The sequence below is a fragment of the Pholcus phalangioides genome, unplaced genomic scaffold, assembly GCF_987345545.1.
Source record: "Pholcus phalangioides strain wild (caught in Gottingen) unplaced genomic scaffold, Ppha-v1.0 ptg000015l_1, whole genome shotgun sequence".
NCBI lineage: Eukaryota > Metazoa > Arthropoda > Arachnida > Araneae > Pholcidae > Pholcus > Pholcus phalangioides.
In genome coordinates this window covers 64268781-64287924 of record NW_028301608.1, presented here as the reverse complement: position 1 = coordinate 64287924, position 19144 = coordinate 64268781, and the positions used below count along the sequence as shown (strand labels likewise).

General features: G+C 35.1%; 1 protein-coding gene across 1 annotated transcript; it reads left to right on the top strand.

Moving 5' to 3' along the window:
- Positions 1–6727: 6727 nt before the first annotated feature.
- On the top strand, positions 6728–18887 carry LOC149076503 (retinaldehyde-binding protein 1-like). Its single transcript, XM_089245553.1, has 6 exons — positions 6728–6849; positions 10727–10909; positions 13582–13827; positions 15105–15298; positions 17636–17746; positions 18006–18887. Exons 1-6 carry the CDS (start codon positions 6831–6833, stop codon positions 18180–18182), a joined length of 930 nt encoding a protein of 309 aa, XP_089101679.1. The 5' UTR covers positions 6728–6830; the 3' UTR covers positions 18183–18887.
- The last annotated feature ends 257 nt before the right edge of the window (positions 18888–19144 follow it).

Genomic DNA, 19144 nt, shown 5'->3' with positions numbered 1-19144 from the left:
GACGAGCTTGTTGGATGGTATGGGGTGGAATCAGCATAGGCGGACGTACGGACCTGCATATCATTCGGAATGACACTTTGACGGAGATACTGCGACCTCATGTCATCCCTTACGCTGGAGCCATTGAAGATTCCTTTGTTTTCCAGGATGATAATGCCCGACAGCATAGAGCTCGTCTGGTGGAGAACATGCTTGAAGCTGAAACAATACAGCGTATGGAATGGCCAGCGTGCTCTCCTGACCTGAATCCAATCGAGCATGTTTGGGACATGCTCGGACGACGCATTGCTGCGCGACTAAGGCCACCTGTTACTGTCCGAGACTTGCAGATTGCACTTCTTGAGGAGTGGAACAGTATTCCCCAAAGTCTGATCGATAACCTCATCGCATCCATGGCAAACAGGTGTGCAGCAGTCTTAGCTGTTCGAGGAGACCACACGCCCTATTAAAACTCATGCATCATGTCTAAACAGTACTTTTTTTTATCGTTTACATGTAACCAAATTGTTGCCCTAAATCATCTTTTCATGTTTTTTCCATATTTTCAAAGAATTAAAGCTTAATTCCAAATTTTTTTACGTCTTTTTTCTGTATTGCGCATTGATACGCGTGTACTATCCATTGTATGCCAATACGTGGCTGTCTCGCACGGTTTTCTTCACTTTTTTGCTTGCTCCCCTAATTGTTTTGAGCAGTGTATGACGAGCAATGCTCACAAAAATTAGTGAATATAACTAATTTTTCGAAATTAGTTATATTCACTAATTACGTACTCTCCAAAAATATTTTTATAAGATCTTATTCCATTGTAGAGATAAAATATAAATTCACTGAAATAAAAACACGTAATCGTTATTATTCAAAAGGATCTAATGACCAACTTTTTTCCAAGCCGTGCCACAATCAAGATTATTTTCGATGCGCGTGACACTCTACGAATTTTAACATTCAAACCGTACGACCCGTTTTAAGGGGGCACAAACATTTTGTCCCCGTTATTGTAAAATACTGTGTGGTGACGTGTCATTTCATTTCTGTAAAACGTGTTCCTCTTTTCACTCTTCAACTCTAAATTGTTTTTATTTTTGAGTCATAAATTTGATATCGCAATGCAGATTGTGTATGTACGAATATCAGTGGAAAAAAAAAGGTTATTTTACCTACACCATTTTGGGCATAAACACCTGATGACTCAGGGTGCTTGCGCATGTCCTCCCACCCGCTCCCCCCCCTCCCAATAAACTTTGTAAGTGGACTAACCCCTTCCTCCCAGGAATTTACCGATACACAAAGTAATTATATTTTATACAATATGTGCGTATCCCATGCGGAAGATCCTCATACGCAGGGAAATCACACCAGAATCTCGTACACAGGTAACATCGAACAACTATGCCCCAAACATGAAAAACCAAACAGAAACGCATTGAATAGAAAGTCATCACATAATTATTTTTATCATTGCCATACTAAATGAAGGTTTGGCAGCCTACATGCAGTGCCGTCTTAACGCATGGGCCCACCCGGGCACGGCCCGGGGGCCTCACAAAAATGAGATCCGTTTGAAATTTTTTAGAATTTACAAGGTAGGGCCTCAGAAAAACCACTTGTCCCGGGGGCCCATTAAGCTTTTAAGACGGTCCTGCCTACATGACCATCGTTCATAACAAAAGTATTGTTCAAAAGTGGAGGAGAATTTCTTGGATTAGAAAATGGAATAGCAATGATTTAATTTTTGAAAAGCATTCACATTCCACTTCTGATACCATGGCGTGCCACTGGTGGCATGCGTGTTTACCACTCCTGTGTAATCTAATGTAACAAGAATTGCACCTGTTTCATGTTTGAAAAGCAACGAATCAGAACCGGAACCATTCTTTAACTGAGAAACTTCCTTAAGTTAGGACCTTGCTGTCACCTATTGAATAAAAACAAGACCATCTGTATAATTCTTAAAATAACAAGGTTGTTTTTAAATCAACTGCAACCTGAAAATGAACAATATGTGGTATGAAATAGCAAACTTTTTCATTTTTATACTGCATTCCGGCATAAATGTTATGCGCCATAATGTTGGTTATAATATTTTGGACGGTCACTTTATTTTGGAGTTCACAGCAAAATTTATTCCTGCAGCAAACATAAAAATACATGGTAACCGATATTTTGGTGCATAATATTTACACGAGTATGCAGCAAAAAAAATGAGAAAAATAATAGTTTTATTCCACACGTTGTTCATTTCCATGCTGCACATCGGTTGAAAACAAACATTTAATTTATTTCAAGAATTATAACATATAGTTTTGTTTTATCCTATAGGTATCAGCACCAGTCCCAGTGTTCAAGCAATATAAAGATATGTACATTTCTCTCCCGTAAAACAATCATGGGGATACGAGAAAGCGTACTGAATGAACGCCAGAACTCTGCCACCGGACTTATCAATTCATAAAAATGTGGGTTCTTCCATTCCACATTTGTTCCTTTTTTTTCAGGAAAACGTCACATGAGGAGAGCTGTCCTTATAAGACCAGTAAACGTAATTGCGTGACCTCACTTACCATTCTGTGCTATGATTTCTTTATATTCCAGTTAGGGACTGCAAACGGATGTTGTTCTGGATTGCAATATAAGTTATGTTCATTTCTCTTCCGTAAAAAAGCATCTTATCAAACGTACTGAATGAACGCCAGAACTCTGCCACCGGACTTATCCCATTGCCGAGATCTCTTCCATGCCAGCTCGTGGTAGAGTCTGGAAGAACGGGAATGCGTACTGCCCTCCCGTCCCGTATCGGCAGCTGAAATATGCACTGTAGTGAAATCAGCCAACAAGTTTTATCTAACACATTAAATCTGAAAAAAAAACAAAAAAAAAACTAATCACGATATGTAATCATGCTGATTTCCTGGACTTGCATTACGAACAATTAGCATTATGCTTATGAGAGTGCTTCATCCCCCTACGTTCTGCTATTGTACTATTAAAGTCTATTATATATATATATATATATGTATATACATAACTCTGCTATAAACGAGACAAAAGAAATGAATCGGCTCTGAAATAATTTATTATTCAGAGTCAATTTTTTAACTAATCAAAATTCTAATGTCAGCAAAAAGGTTTTCAAAAATATTGTATTTTCCTCAACTGTGTCGCATCAAATGTATATGTTACAATGCTACCGATTTTCAAAATGCATCAATATTAATCTCAGAGAAATTTTAATTAGCGACAATTTTCCTCCATATACCTTGGACTTACTTCCTCCTCACACCAATAATTGTTAACTTCAAATTGGCCGCCAAAAATGCAGTAATAGGACTAATCACATGGTATGTATTTTTTCACCTTCCGCATCTACTTTTATTTAAATTTATTTGTTTTGTTTTGACCGCAATCCTTCTTTTTTTTGGCTTTAATATTTTTCTTTTGTTTTTTCTATAATTATTGATTTTATTGGTACAATAGCAGACCGTCGGGGATCGAGCATTCATTTAGGCTTTCCGGCTCAAATGCTCTCAGAAACGTTCTATTTTAAGCCAATGTCAGGGTGCCCCTCCCCCTCCCCGATGACAGCCCTAGACATTGACTTCGATTAATTTCATTTTTGAATTTTTCAGTTTCCATATAATGCTTTTAAATTTCATTTCTTCTCATCATGAATATGTTTTAAATTTTTTCTTTATATATATATAAAAATTTAAAACATATTCATGATGAGAAGAAATTTAATTTGATATTAAGAAAGAAAGAATGAAGATAAGAAATGGAATATATATATTATATTTATTTATATTTATTTATATTTTATTTATTTATTTATTTTATTCAATTATTTTATCCAGAAAAAACCAGAATAGCTGTTCCGAATGCATTTTCAAAATGATGGAAACCATATCAGGCCCCGGGCTGCAGCTCTGTCAATCCCACTCTTGTGAGGGGTCATGCCCGGGTGTCGCATGTCCATAAGTGACCCCACCTTATGATATTTTGTATAGTACAATAAATTTTGAAAATAAGTAGGAAATATGTAGGCTGTTTATTTCCGGCTAAGTATGGGACTACCATTCCTTAAGCGATTATACACATTACTCGAAAACGGTTTGAGATAGGACCATGTTGGTGGAGTGGTAAATCGAGAAACTATCCATATTTACAATAAGACAACCATAAATACATTTTATAGCCATTGTATAATATTTTATCATGTATATATATATATATATATTAGTAATATATGACATTGTATTTGTATATTTTTATTTGTATACGAAGTATATTTCTCTTTTCACTCTCGCCCAACCTGTTCTGCTGTGCTCTTATATATATATATTAGAAGTATACATCATATGCGATAAGAAAGTCACTAATAATTGCATAGAAATAAAAGGAAGGTAAAAAGAACGACTTCGTATTGTTACAAAAAAAAAAAAAAATCGCGATTATGAGGAGAGAGGAAAGAAAACAGAGAGAGCTTGTTTTAGATTATTCCACAGACATTTGGACGCAATATTACGTCCTTGATCGTAAAGTGGATAAATAACTCAATAAGAAATATCGGGAAAGTCTCAGCAATTTATATACATAATGATATAATAATTATATTACATGATATTTTATAATTATCATAGGCATTAACATAAAAGTGAGCTTGTGGAGAAAGGGTGCTCAACTTTTTAGAGAGTGCGGGCCAGTTTGTTGGTTTGAAAATAGTCGCGGGCCACTCAATGATCTGTAAATGTGCCACGGGGTGCTTCAGGGATTTGGGACAACATTACAGGTTGATAAGTGATTTGTAAATTAGCTCCGGGTTGTTCAAGTGATCTGGGAATGTGTCGCGGACATTTGGGCGATATGGAGCTGCACAATGAGTCACTTCAGTGATCTGGTAATAATGCACCGTTTAGTTGTTCATTTTGCAAAATTAGTTATTAGCTTTGAGGTCGCGGGCACGTCAGATGACTCCGAGGGCATCAGATGACTTCATCTGGCTCGTGGGTCTTGGACTGAGCATGTATGTTTACCTCATCTTTTCTTTCAAGATAAAAGAATTGACGTTATTTTCACGACACTCTTATGAGTGGGGTTTTTTTTTGCAGACAGCGCAAAATCATGAATTCAATTCACATCACATTCATTCATATTATAAATTCTCAATCGTGACTGAAAAAACATCTGAACACGAACATCCTCGTTTGAGGACAATGAAAATGCAATGTGCAATGCATTATGGTAAAAAAACAAATGAAACGTGGAAAATATCTTGTCACTGCTCAAGGTTGCGGGTGATATAATTATTGGCAATTTTCACAACACATCATAAAGGCAGTTTTCTTCCCCGATGTTCTTTTTCCGATCAGTCTGAAATCTCACTTGAATGAGAAATATTGTTCGTTTCATTAATTACAAATTCAAATCGTTTTCTTTTATTAGTTTCGAGGAAATTATCAATTTCCTTTTTTTTCCTTTATTGAGTCAATTCCGATTTATGATTATGTTGCTTATTTCCTTAATGTTCTCCTCCCTCAATAACTCGTATGTGCGCGTCACGTGAAAAATGCGCGAATCCGATAAAATATCCAACTTATTGTTATGTCTCGATTACACGATAAATGTTTGTTTGGATACACGATTACCTCGTGCGTGCCCAGAGACATTTCCCATGAGGTATCAAAATGTATACATGATTTTGAAATTTCCGCTTGGGCTATAAAAACGGTTGACGTGTGTTTGAAACTATTATTTTATTATAGCTTAAGGATTGGATTAGACATCAATTGATTGGAGTGACTTGACCGCTGTGGTGGTCGAGTGGTTATAGTGACGGACTCGCGATGCGAGGATCCGGGTTCGAACCCCACAGTGGTGGTCGGCTGAAGTTGGTTTTCTGTGGTTCCCAACTTCAAGGCGCAAATGCGAGCCGATCTCCCCGTTAAAAAGTCTCGCCACAGAGAGCAACAGTCCTACAACGATAAATCATTCAATCATAACACTTCACTCATAGTTAGAAAAACTGGTGGCAGATGGCAGCACTACACATACCAAGCATTATAGAGAAACAACAAAAACTTCACGTCAGGTTTCACTACACGTACACGCACATTCCCGCATGTACCGATTCGTTGGGGGTTCCGCGGGGGGGGTGCATGTGTGGTGTAGCAGTAGTAGGTAGGGCCTCCAAAAAATGGCTCGGGGATCCATGATGTTCTTAGTCAGCCACCTCGTTGGGCAATTTGCCTGTTTTGGCGTTGTATTTGTATAAATTTTAAGGTCATATTTTGCAGGTCATAAATGCTCGCAAATTTTTAAAGATTTTCAAGTCATAAAAATCCGAGTCCTAATTATAAAAATATTTTTTTTATTAGCTCAACGCTGTTTCTCGCGTGTATAATAGTATAGATATGAAAGATGTTTACATATTCGTACAAGGAAAGTAATAGCTAAGATGCTACGGCAAAAAATAAAAATATAGTAACCGGTACATGAAAAAAATGTTCATTTTCTTTATTTCATAGGGGGGAGCAGGAAAAATTCGGATGCATCACAATCACATACACACGTGACAGGTTGTAACTTACTAGATTCGAACGTGTTGATATCATTCACGCGCTGTCATACGTTTGCTGGAGATTGGTTAATGCAAATATTTTTTATGAGGCATTAAAATCTTGAAAGCGTAGTTGATTGCGAAATGCCAGTTCTTGCTATAGATATATGAGCCATGTCTTGCAGATGATACTTTCTGCTTCAGACATTCGTTGGTTAAGACATTCGTCCTTTAGAGTGGTTACATTTTTCGCATTGAGAACATAGGAGTGTGGATGCCTTTGCTCAAAATCGGTGAGTAGTCATACGTGCCATCATAGGAGAACCGATCTTTAACTGTCCAATTCCTTTTTGTCAGTTTCTTTTTATCAGTCAAATGTTTTACTGTTAACATTCATTTTATTAGATTGAGGAAGAGAAAGGAAATAAGCAGAATTAGATCAATGAGTTGAAATTTTTTCAAAGAATTTGAGATCATGAGTTCGTGTATACCATGATAACCTCAGCATAAGAATTTTTCGCGGTTTTCGAGTCTCTGCTTTTGAACATTTGGATCGAATGAATGCACTCCACAGCTGTTTTAAGAATCTTTAAGCTGGCTTTGATGGTCCGCTCACACAATCACGTCATCATTGCTGTTACTCGAGCCCAAGTAATTCATGTCCGCTTCAAGGGAATAACTTTCCAGATATAAACATTTCTCCGAATTCTTAAATTTGCCACTACAAGATTGAAGAGCCGCATTACCGGAGTGAGAAGAATGCCTTTGTGAAATTTCTATTTACGAGAAATAAATCCTTCAGCTGAGAGAGTCAGTAATAAAAACAGATAAATGAAACGGAATTTAATATAGCGATATATATAGTCAAACCCCGTTAGTGCATCACCCGGTTAACACGTCACTCCGCTTACCGGGTCACTTTTTGGAGTGCCCTGAGGCAAGAATTGGCACAGCTATGACACGTTTCTCCGTTTAACGAATCGCACCTCTTACTAAGTCATATTTTTGCTCTCCCAAGAGGGACTTATTAATGAGGTTTGACTGTATATAATAGACCTACACGCAAACTCAGCACACATTTGGAAAGAGCAGAAAAACTTCTATAAGAGACGACACCAATTTCATCGAAATATCTGGTTTTAATGTGGAAGCTATATGCAGGCGCTGATAGATTAGCGAAGTTCAAAATTTAATTGTCACCAAAATTTTTAATTGCCCATTCTGCAAACACCGTTCCAGCTACAATCGGCCAAATTTGCCAAAAACTTGTCCATTTTACCAGTTTTCGAAAGAGCCTAGATTAAACTAAATTGATCATCCAGTTCAGGAGAAATTTGGTTGTCTCTTTGCAATATATCATTGAAATCTGCGTTCGTCCAAGTAATTCTAGTAGGTTTTAGCGACAATTCGACTTTTCACTTCACCGATCTCTCAGCGCTTGTAGCCCACCATTAAATACGGATGTCCTGTAGATAGAGTTAGTGTTCACCTTACAGAATCTTTTCGTGCAAAATCAAATTGTCGCCAAAAGCTGTAACCGCCAATGTCGAATTTTTGTCGAATATATACTTCGACAAACGCTGATTTCAGTGACGTATATTGCAAACAAAAGGCTAAATTTTTCCTGAATCAGAAAATTAATATAGTTTATTGTAAGCTCTTTCGGAAGCTGGTGGAATGGAAACATCACAATGCAGATCACAAATGCTCGCATATTTTTAAAGATTTTCAAGTCACAAAAATCCGAGTCCCAATTATATATAACAAATATTTTTTTTTATTAGTTCAACGCTGTTTCTCTCATGTATAATACTGTAGTATAGATATGAAAGAGATGTTTACCTATTCGTACAAGGAACGTAATAGCTAAAATGCTAGGGCAAAAAAATAAAAATATAGTAACCGGTAAATAGTTACACCGATGAGCAGCTCTAAATTAACGATATATGGTATCATACCATGTTGTTCATTTACATGCTGCACACTTATTTAAATCCAACAACTAATTTTTATTCAAGGGAAAAAAAGAAATAGTTTTGTCTTTATTTCATAGGGGGAGCAGGATGTCCAACGCTTTTTCTCTCGTGCATAATAATCGAAAATATTACTGTTGCTCTGAAATCACTACCACCATCTACAAGACAAAATATTCTGTTGCCCGTCAGTTTCACCCACATTTATAAAGAGTTAACATGAACTTTTAAAGCTATATAAGCATTCGTTTTATTTCGAGAAATTATGATACGTGCAATTTGATTGCAATTTTCCACGTAACTGATAAACACATTTATACACGGCTAAAGCAAAACAGGTAGATGAAAAAAAACGCATTATTTTTATCAATAACTTCTACTAGGAGGTAGTGTTGCAATGTCGAAAATCCATTCAATTATCTCAGATTTATTGTTCAAAATTGTGTCGCAAATTCATTCAGTCTGACATAACAAGAAATAAACGACTTCTGGTCCTCTTTCAGTTCCATTTCCGATCTTAAACTCGAATTTAATGTCCACCCACTCGCTACTGACCGACTTATCTCCCGCTTAGCCATGCTTTATAATATTACTCATGGTCATCTAAATTCTGATTCGTCCGGTGTTCTGACTAAGCCTTCCTATGTTTCCAAAAGATTTGATCACCAAAAAAACACTGAAACCTAGTTTTGCCTCTACAGACTGTTTTAAATGCAGTTTCTTTCCTAATACCATAGTTGAATGGAACAAGCTCCCCCATTTTATTGTTAACTCCCCCAGATCTCGGATTTCCTGTCAAATGTTACAAAACATTCTATGTGTAAATTCACCGCGTCCTCTTGTATAAGTCTTTGAAAAACCAACAATATTACAAAAATAAATAAACAGATAAATTTGTAATTTGTTCGTAAACTGTTCAGAAAAATTGGAGGGTTGATAGTATCCATCAACAGTTTACAAACGCCCTGTATTTTGACAGACCTTTTTCTTACATATAATGATATAATTCCCTGCAGATAAATTTTACTTTCGTTTTGATTATAAATTGAAGGACAAAAACATGTACAGTATATGATCGGGCACCGGTGTAAATGCCGTGTTATCATGAAACCAGGTTTAGTTTTCGATACATTAATTTTTTGATGAAAAAAAGCAAGGGAAAATCTTTGAAGTAAACAATCCTGCTATGTACAGGGCGTCCATAATTAGAAGACTATTTTAAAGTAGCCTACAGGAAAAACGAGTCATCAGAAAAGTGTGCAATTTTGTGGAGGACTTCATGAAGTGATGGGAATTTGTTTCAGGGGAAAAGTTAGTTGCACATGTCGCCACCAGAGGGCGTTTCACTTTGAATACCTGTAGTAAACATGTAAATTTACGTGGCGTCACGCAGCAGCTGTTATAAAACCCAGAAACATTCACTGAGATCTTGTTTCACAATGTATTTTGTTGCTCAAAATGACGATAGGTTTACGAGATCGCGCTTTTTTGGTCAAATTGTTTTACCAAAACAGCAATTCTGCAGTAATTGCTTGACGGAAATATCGGATTTGGAAGAGGATTCGAAAGGTCCAATGAATGTTAAAAACCTTCGGAGTATGATAACGATATTTTAAACCACAGGATCGTCGGCTGTTCGTCCTGGAAGAGGAAGAAAACATGTTACTATAGACGCTGTACAGGAGGTTTCGCTTCAGGTGGAAGAGCTTCGAATTCTTGTGATAGCACTAATGTCAGGCGTGTAGCACAGACGATGGATAGGCCACGTTCAACTGTCCATAAGATCATGCAGAATATCCTCCGATATTACCCGTACAAACTTTCACTTGTGCAGAGGTTGCTCCCACGTGATTATAACGCTCGACTCCGGTTCTCACTGCAGTTTCTAGCTCACGTTGAGGTCGTTTCAAAATGGACTTGTGCAACATGCATGGCGACATGGGCAACTAATTTTTTTTCCTGAAACAAATTCCCCTCACTTCATGAAGTCCTCCACAAAATTTCAAAATTTTTTGATGACTGGTTTCGCCTGTAGACCACTTTAAAATGGTGTCTTTTAATTATGGGTGCCCTGTATATTACTCAGTACAAAAATCACATATAAAGAAAATTACAACGCTTCCCGAATACTTTCCGATTGAAAAGATTAAAATAAAAATTTGCAGAGTCCTAGAACTCATTTTTTTCTTTTTTCCAGGTAATCAAAAAACCATATCCGGAATGAAACCAGAAGACAACAGTAATGAGACCGATGAAGTGTATTATAATTATCACATGGATCATATACCGCAGAAATTTTTGAATAAAGCCAAACTAGAGCTATCGGAGACACCAGAAATCAGACGGATCTGTATTGAAGATGTGAAAAAACTTATAAGAAGTGAGTATTCAGGACGTGTTCCAAAAAAATCATAAATATAATTCATAAAAATCGAAGGAGTTGGTAGGAATGCGAAAAGTTATAAAAGGGATTTTTTTTTGGTACAGAAAAAAAATTAAGTTCATATTTCTGTGAAGAGAATGCTTCTGTATAAGAGAAATGATAAGTATAATCATTTCTCTTCGTCTACTTTCTGGCATTGATATGGGCTGCACAGATTTTGTACTTATTGATCTATGCTGTATGTCGGAAAGTAGACGAAGAGAAATTATTACAGGAGATTTTGTACTTATTATTGTAGTTTATTTTGTAATCATGCTGTTTTTTCTACTTGTTACCGGCCTTTTTGTCCCACTCGACGTCACATCCTTCATAAGTGTTTTTGCGATTTTCACCGACTAAACGTGGTTAGCGATACCATGTTCTATGGTAATTTTTGTTCCTCTTGATGCCTAATATCACCCCTTTGAGCCTGTCGCAACTTCAAGGCAACACCCTGTACGTAGGCAATTGCGGTAGTCGAAAAAAAATATTGAATAAATTTTTCGTTTGGAATCAATTTAACGTTACGTAAAAAAAAATATATGTATATATATATATATATATATATATGAAAGTCTCGTCAATGATGTGTTTCTCTCCACGATAAAACTCAATTTTTCATGTAATTACTGTTTTCTGCAAGCAAATATTTATTTCAAAATACTTGCTAAATACTCCTAACTAGTTCTTAATAGCTCGTATGCAATTTCATTGATGTTTTGGTTTTATTTTCTACACCCATTACTTGCCATTTGTCTTTCAACCCTTTAAATGCTCAACTTTTTTCGAGCTGATAATTATTTTTATAGTTAATAACGCGTATTGAAAGCCGGAAACAACCATTTTAAAAAGTATATTTCAAATAAAACTGGGATGGGCCTTATCGAAGACGCGCAAAGCCTCAAAACTCACGCACAAAATAAATGTATTAAAAATAATATATTACTTTCTAAACATATAACTACCTCCATTGTGATTCAAACTATACCGTCGACGTTCGATATCACGCACCTCGAAATTATGAACATGCTCTTTTTTACGAACAGGTCCTCTGGCCCGAACAGCCATGTCATAGCTATATTTTACGAATCCTCATTTCTATCAACTCTTTATTTTACGAACTTCGTTTTTCTTCCGCTATTTTTTGCCATTCTATTCTTCCAGCGCCTCGGAGTTCGTTGTAATCAAAAGTAAACTTTAATTCGGACTGCGTGCGTGTCTTAAGAACCCCTAAAACATACAGGTGTTTTGCGAACACGTACCAGGAAGGAAGGTTCGATTCGATTGTTGGCGAGGGTGACCAGGAATTGAAGATGCGTTGACAACATAATTCACTTTTTTTTGCATTATGATTTGATAAACTAATGATTCTGGAAATGATATGATACATCAGGTTATTGATAAGCCATTTGTAACTCGATTGTCCATCGAACTCTATTTCAACCAACTGCTATTCGACTAGTTTCCCCCTTCACAATTTCAACAAAACGGAAAAGAATGGGCGCTTGATAGTAGATGAAAAAAAATAAATATTTTAAAAGAAACTAATGTGCAAAACTCTTACTAAGACAGAAATTATCAAAATGTACGGGATTCAAAAAATTACATTGAGTCCTCTAATCCAGCGGTTCTCAACAGGGGCTCCGCGGCGACTCGAGGAAAATAAAAGAAATCAATAAATTTGATAGATAAATAAAAAAAGAGGTCTACAATGGCCCGCCATAAAAATTATACACATAAAGGACTCCTCTAATCAAACAGAGATCCGCCATAGAAATTAAATACTGAAAAAGGGCTCCGCGAGTCAAAAAAGCGTGAGAACCACTGCTCTAATCAAAGATCAGCAAAAGATCGTTTCTACGGCAAGTGGTCCAAGCGGCGTTTCACCATTCTGCAAATATTTTTCATAGAAGCAAAATTTGCGTGAAATGTTATCTTACATCAATTACATGGAATCTTATATTTGCCAAAATGATGCGATGAAGTAAACAAGTTCATGTTAACCGTTTTTAACAGTTTTATGGAAATCACCATACATAGAAGGTGAATGACCAACTCATTTTAGATTTTCCGCATTTTTTTCGTCTCTCCCATTTACGAACTTTCGATTTTACGAACTAATTATCAAGTCCATTCGGGTTCGTAAAAACGAGCGTCGACTGTAGTGGGAAAAAAATTCGGATTGCAAACATCAAGGTAAAGAAAAACAAAAACCATTTTTTTTTAAATTACCAGTAATGACAGCCACACGTGTTCTGCAACAAACAAAGAGGTTGTTGTTAACTGGGACATCGACCAACTGATTCAAAATATAAAATGGAAAGAATATGGCCTCGTCTATGTGTAAAAGTGATTCTGAAATTTTTATCTTTAAACTGGTCGCAGTAGTGAAAGTTTAAAGAACTCTTTAAGCTACGAACTTAAGGGTTAAAAGAAAAAGTAACGAATACTATTGTTAGTGCTACAAACCCTCAAAAATTCTGTTTATGAAAATTTAAACAACGTAATGACAAATCAAAAAATACGGCACATGAAAAAGAAACAGAAACAAAAAATTATATTTGTAACACTTTGTTTTACATTTGTTGATATTAGATCAGTATCAAATATGGTTTTTACATTTGATTTAGAGGAGGGAAACATGAAATTGGAATGGTTCACGGACGAAGTAATTTTGATGTATTTGCGCAGCCGAAAATTCGATGTACTTAAGACTTTCTCCGCCATGAAAACGACGTTTGGGTTTTTCAAGAAACATAGAAAATATTTCGATTCGATTGATCCTGAAGTCATTGATAAAATGCTGAAAATCGGAATTGTCGGGCGTTTACCACGAAGAGATAGTGAAGGTCGTACTATTTTTGTTTTTCGATTGGGTGAGTTATTTTCAATTCTCATCGCTCATTATTTATGGGAATCATTTAAATCTTAACTCTCTATGGTCAACACCTTCTATAGTAGAAAGCCTCTGCGTGAAGCGTTGACGTCACTGAAGTCGTTCATTTCACCCGCAGCCATTGGATACAGTAGGCCGACGTATGCGAAATCGTTACTTTTTTTGTAGTATATCCAATGACTATAGGTGAAATGGACGACTTTAGTGACGTCACGGAGCTTCGCGCGGAGGTTTCTGCTATAGAAGATGTTGCTATAGTCCCGTGTATATTTGAAGTTGACAAGGAATCAACTGTTTATAGATAAAAAAAATTACAGGATTATGGAATTATGGATTATTATGGAAAATACAGGGTGATCAGCGAATATGCCCTTATTTCAAAATTAAATATCTCTACAACAAAGATCAATCGAATTATGCGGTAAACGGTACGTTTATTAGCAAAACTGTAAGAATGTTGTACAGAAATTTCGAAAATTTAGTTTTTTTTATAATTTTTTAAAATTTGAAAAAAAAAACAAAACTGGAGATTTTAGGGTTCCGAAAATCCTCATTTGTGTGAAGAGAAACCACTGCATTCGCCTAAAGTTACTGCATGGGCTGCGGTATGCGCCAGAGGCATTATCGGCCCCTTCTTCGTGCGAGAAACGATTACTACTGAACGTTACGTTATAATTTTGGAACAATTTGTCAGCACACATGGCTTATTCGCTTGTTATTCGCTGATCACCCTGTACATGGGTGGTCCGAAAACCCATTATGCCAATATCTTTAATCAATTTTTTGATACCTTAGAAAATACATCTTCCAGTGTCCTTTCGGAACAAAATACAGCTATACATGAGCAGTAATTTTTTTATCTATAAACAGTTGATTCCTTGTCGGTTCATTTTTTGAGATCTGCTGAAATTTTACGTGTTTAAAGATTTATAAAATAATAAATTGAGGGAACTGGGGGAAACAAAATTCAAGGTAAAAACTAAACTTTGCTCAACAAGATTTTATCTGTTTATAGATAACATTAAAATCAAGGTAAGCTGTATATCCTACCCGTAATTAACAACTTTAGCTAATTAAAAATTCCACTGTAATTTATTGAATTGCTGTGTTGTATTTTTTTCAATTAAAAATAGGCTAACAGCTCTAATTTACATTGGTTTTTTTTTTGTAAAAAAAAAATATTTAATAATTTTTTTATGAACCATAGAGGGCTCAATAATTATTGTACTAATAACAAAGCTTGAAAAATATTAACAGGTGCTTGGGATCCGGCGAAAATAAATGTAAAAGAATTTATCCATTGTGGTGTACTGTTGGCTCTATGTTCGATTGATGAGCCGATGACGCAAATTAATGGTGGAAAGATCATTGCGGACTTTAAAGGCAACCCATTGAAATACGTTCGTTACCTTACACCATTCTACGTTTTACTTTGGTACCAATTCCTGGTAGTAAGTTGTTTTGTTATCAAATTCATTATTTCTTTAGTGATATACTCACAATAATCCTAAAACAAATTATTAACCTTTTATCGGCGGTACTTTAAAGTACCAAGTTAGATAATCTGTTATGTGCTGTATAAGTTAGTTGTTTAAGGGAGTGTCGCGACCACTGAAGTCATTTTTCTCAAAAAAATCAAATTTTTAGTCATTTTTAAAAAATGACTAAAAACACTCGCACACACACACAATTGCAAATCAAATGCAAAAAATTTCTTGTCAATCGGTTAACTTTTTCTCTCAAAATGAAAGAAAGAAGTAATGAATTATAGTGTACGGTTGCAATCTCGCATATTCTGCCGGGGGACTGAAATATTGCACACCTATGCCTTTTTGCAAAGCTGCTGTCATTATTTATTTATTCGTCATTCCAACAACAGGAAAAATCCAGTTACAGTTGAATAGAGTAAAACACAAAATTAACAAAGTTCGCAAAAAAATAAAAATAAAGCTTAAAAAATGCATAATTAAAACGAATAAATGTATGCAGTAGCCAACGCCCCGATGGACTCTCTTATCTAATATATCTCTATACTGTTCCTCTCCACTTTTATTTCTTTCCCTTTCTTCAACGTGAAACAAGGCTTCTATATTTATCACCTATACTGCTAATGCAGATCATTCAAATTTATCGCCAACAGCTTGCACTTGAAGAGGTTAAACGTCGAGTAAATTTGATAATAAAATGTAAAAAAAGTAAAATTAAAAAAATGTAAAATTGAGAATAAAAACATAAAAGTATTATAGTTGAAAAAAGTTATTTCTGAAATTCTCCAAAGGGGAACTGTATATGAACGACGAACGCGCCGTTGTATACGGAGAACGCAAAGGTTTAAATTATAATAAAAAACGTTTATTTTTATGAGATGAAGCAAAGGTACACGACTGACAAACTGCAATAGACACACACACTATATGCAAAGACACTCACCTCATCACAACAAATTTTAATGCAAACGAGATTAAAATTCCGTTTGCATTAAAAAATCCCTCTCTCTCTCTAAATAAAACTATATGGTATAGAATTACTTAGAAAAACTGTTCAATAAAAATTACTTAAAACCTGAAATCGAAAATTCGAGAGGAGAGCGTAAGCACGATCACTATCGTGCCGTTGTCAGTCACTCGAGTAGTAATAAAACAGAAAAGCGTCTTGTTGCTGTCTCATAAAATTTCGACCGAATAAACGGGGAGGGATTTTGATCATTTTACAGAGAGAAATATACTTTTTATTTTCCACTGTCTAAAATTTGTCTAATTTTTTGTTATTGGCTGATAAACGAGGTATACGAGTGCATTAGAAAATCCGTTTATACTGGAATAACTCACGGACCATTGATTCTAGTAGCATATACTCCCTATTAAAAAAAGTATCCAAATAACGTGTAGACTTCAGATGCGTCATTTATATTGCAAGTAATACGGCAAACATGTTGGGGTTAATCGAGAAGCTATCCGTACTTAGAATAAGACCACCTTAATCTTTTTTATTGGCAGTGTATTACATTTTATCATGTACAGTATATATAGTTTTTATAATTGAAGTTTTAATTGGGTTGTGGTATTTTAAAAATATATGACATGTTAAAGCCATTTTTTTTTCAGCCACCTCGTTGGGCATTTTGTCTGTTGTGGCTTTGTATTTGAGGTTGTGTAGCAATTAAAACAAAAAAATAAAACCTTTATTTGGTCACCATTTCCTAAAGCACCCAATTATAAAATAATTGTCCTGTCTCTCCTAAGCCCAAAAAGAAAAATTCCATAATTTTAAGTTTAACATTCACCGAGACATTTAAACTCGAAAATGACTAAAAATGAGGGGAGAAAATAGCATATATAGAGTAGAATAGGTTTTTCCCGTTAGTTTATGCGATTCTTTAATTAATTTTCAGTGATTTTAAAATTCAAATATCAAAGTGAATATTGCACTTAAAACAATGATTTTTTTTTTCCTCTGGGCAGACACCAATAACTTTCTGATTGAGTTGGCTTTTTTAGGACAGGTTCACCAAATAAAAAGTTAAATTTTAATTTGAATAATTATACAACCCCCTTGCAATATTAATGACGTATCTGAAGTCTAAACATTACTTATTTGGATACTTTTCCAACTGGAAGTATGCTACGATGACCAACGGTTTGTGTTATATCAGGGTAAAGGGATGCACCCTGTATATGGTAATTATGATAAAGTGTATAGGTACTAAAATAACAATGATCATTTGTCAAACTGTTTGAGAGAAAAGTGAAAGTGCAGTAAGATGTTTTTTTTTCGTTGTATTTAAATAGGAATGTATGCCCGTGCGAGCAAAAGCGGCACACGTTCTAAACCCATCTGTGATCACAAAAACGATCCTGGCATTAGCTAAATCGATTGCCTCTGAAAAGATTAAGAAAAGGGTAAGTAAATAAGTAAAAGGGTGCGAAATGCTGAAACAACAATCAGGAATGAACTTCGCAATGAAACCAAAAAAGGAATGAAAACACAAAAAAAGATGAAGATATGCCTTCAACACGTAATTGTATGCCACCATGGGATTCATTATAAACATCTGAAATATTGTAAACAAAAATTTATGTATGTAAATAATTGTAATATAATATATTATGTATGTATATAATATATAATGCTGTAATATTAATAATTTTTCTTTGGTAGCTTTTCATCCACGACGATGCAGATGATATGTTTTTGCACGTACAACGCAACATAGTTCCCAAGAATTTAGGCGGTGCGTTGCCCGAAGAAGAAGAAACCAAAAATACGTTGGCAAAGACCTTAGTTTGGCCCGATTATGTGACTGCAATCTTGGAACACATCAAGTCAACAGAATGAATGTAAAATCTCCATATTCTGCAAGGAATGAAATAAATGGAATAATTTATTAAGAACAAATTAAAAAACTCTCTCTGCGGATACTTTTCTTTATTTTACCTATGGCTATATACGGAAACAAAGCAATACCTAAACCCTACTTTTTTTTATTGAACTAACAGCTACGAGAATTCGGAGTGTTCATACAGAAAAAGTTATCAACCATGGAAGAAAAGAAAAAAATTTCCACAAAAAAGAAATTCCACTGCGGTTTTCGTAACTAATCTAAACTGTACTTGTACTAAAATAGAAAAATGATGGCGTATTTTTTGCTTTGTCCCACTAATATCAAAATTATTTTCATTCGTTTTATAATGTTTGTTGGAAGTATCCGACTACCTTTTTGTCACGTTTTCTATAAAACGGTGCTGGAGTGAACTAAAATATCATTTTTTTGATAGAAAGTGTTTCAAAGTGGTGAAAATAACAGTCAATTGTAGAATGCCAAAGTGATTTTTGATTTTAAAAAACGTCATTTTTATGTCAAATTTTTCGATTTCATGGAGATGTTATTTTGATTCTGTTATTTTTAAATCGTGCAATATCAAAACTCAAAAGCTAATATCGGTCCATTTCATGAAAAACTCGTGAAATACACGTCATCCTCGACGTGGTTTCCAACTTTATGTACAATAAGATGTGTCGAAATTCCTTGATATGTATATTGATTTATATCATCCTTCATGCCCATTTCTAAAGACTTATAGTTGTTTCAATTATCGAAATCAAATCAAATTACTGTTAATTGAAAATCCATAGTCGCAATGTATTTTTCCGACTACATTCCCGTCGCCACCCTTTAAATAAATAAATAAATATATATATATATATTAAAAAAATTAGTGTTTTTTAATTTTTCATCAGGATGGTGTTCTTCCTTACACACACATACGAGAAATTCTATAGAAATGCTCTGTTTGTCA

Bases quoted from the DNA above. Each gene is read 5' to 3' on its own strand.
- LOC149076503 (XM_089245553.1), top strand. The intron at 13,828-15,104 runs GTGAGTTATTTT...AAATATTAACAG, and splicing joins TATTTTTGTTTTTCGATTGG to GTGCTTGGGATCCGGCGAAA. The intron at 17,747-18,005 runs GTAAGTAAATAA...TTTCTTTGGTAG, and splicing joins CTGAAAAGATTAAGAAAAGG to CTTTTCATCCACGACGATGC.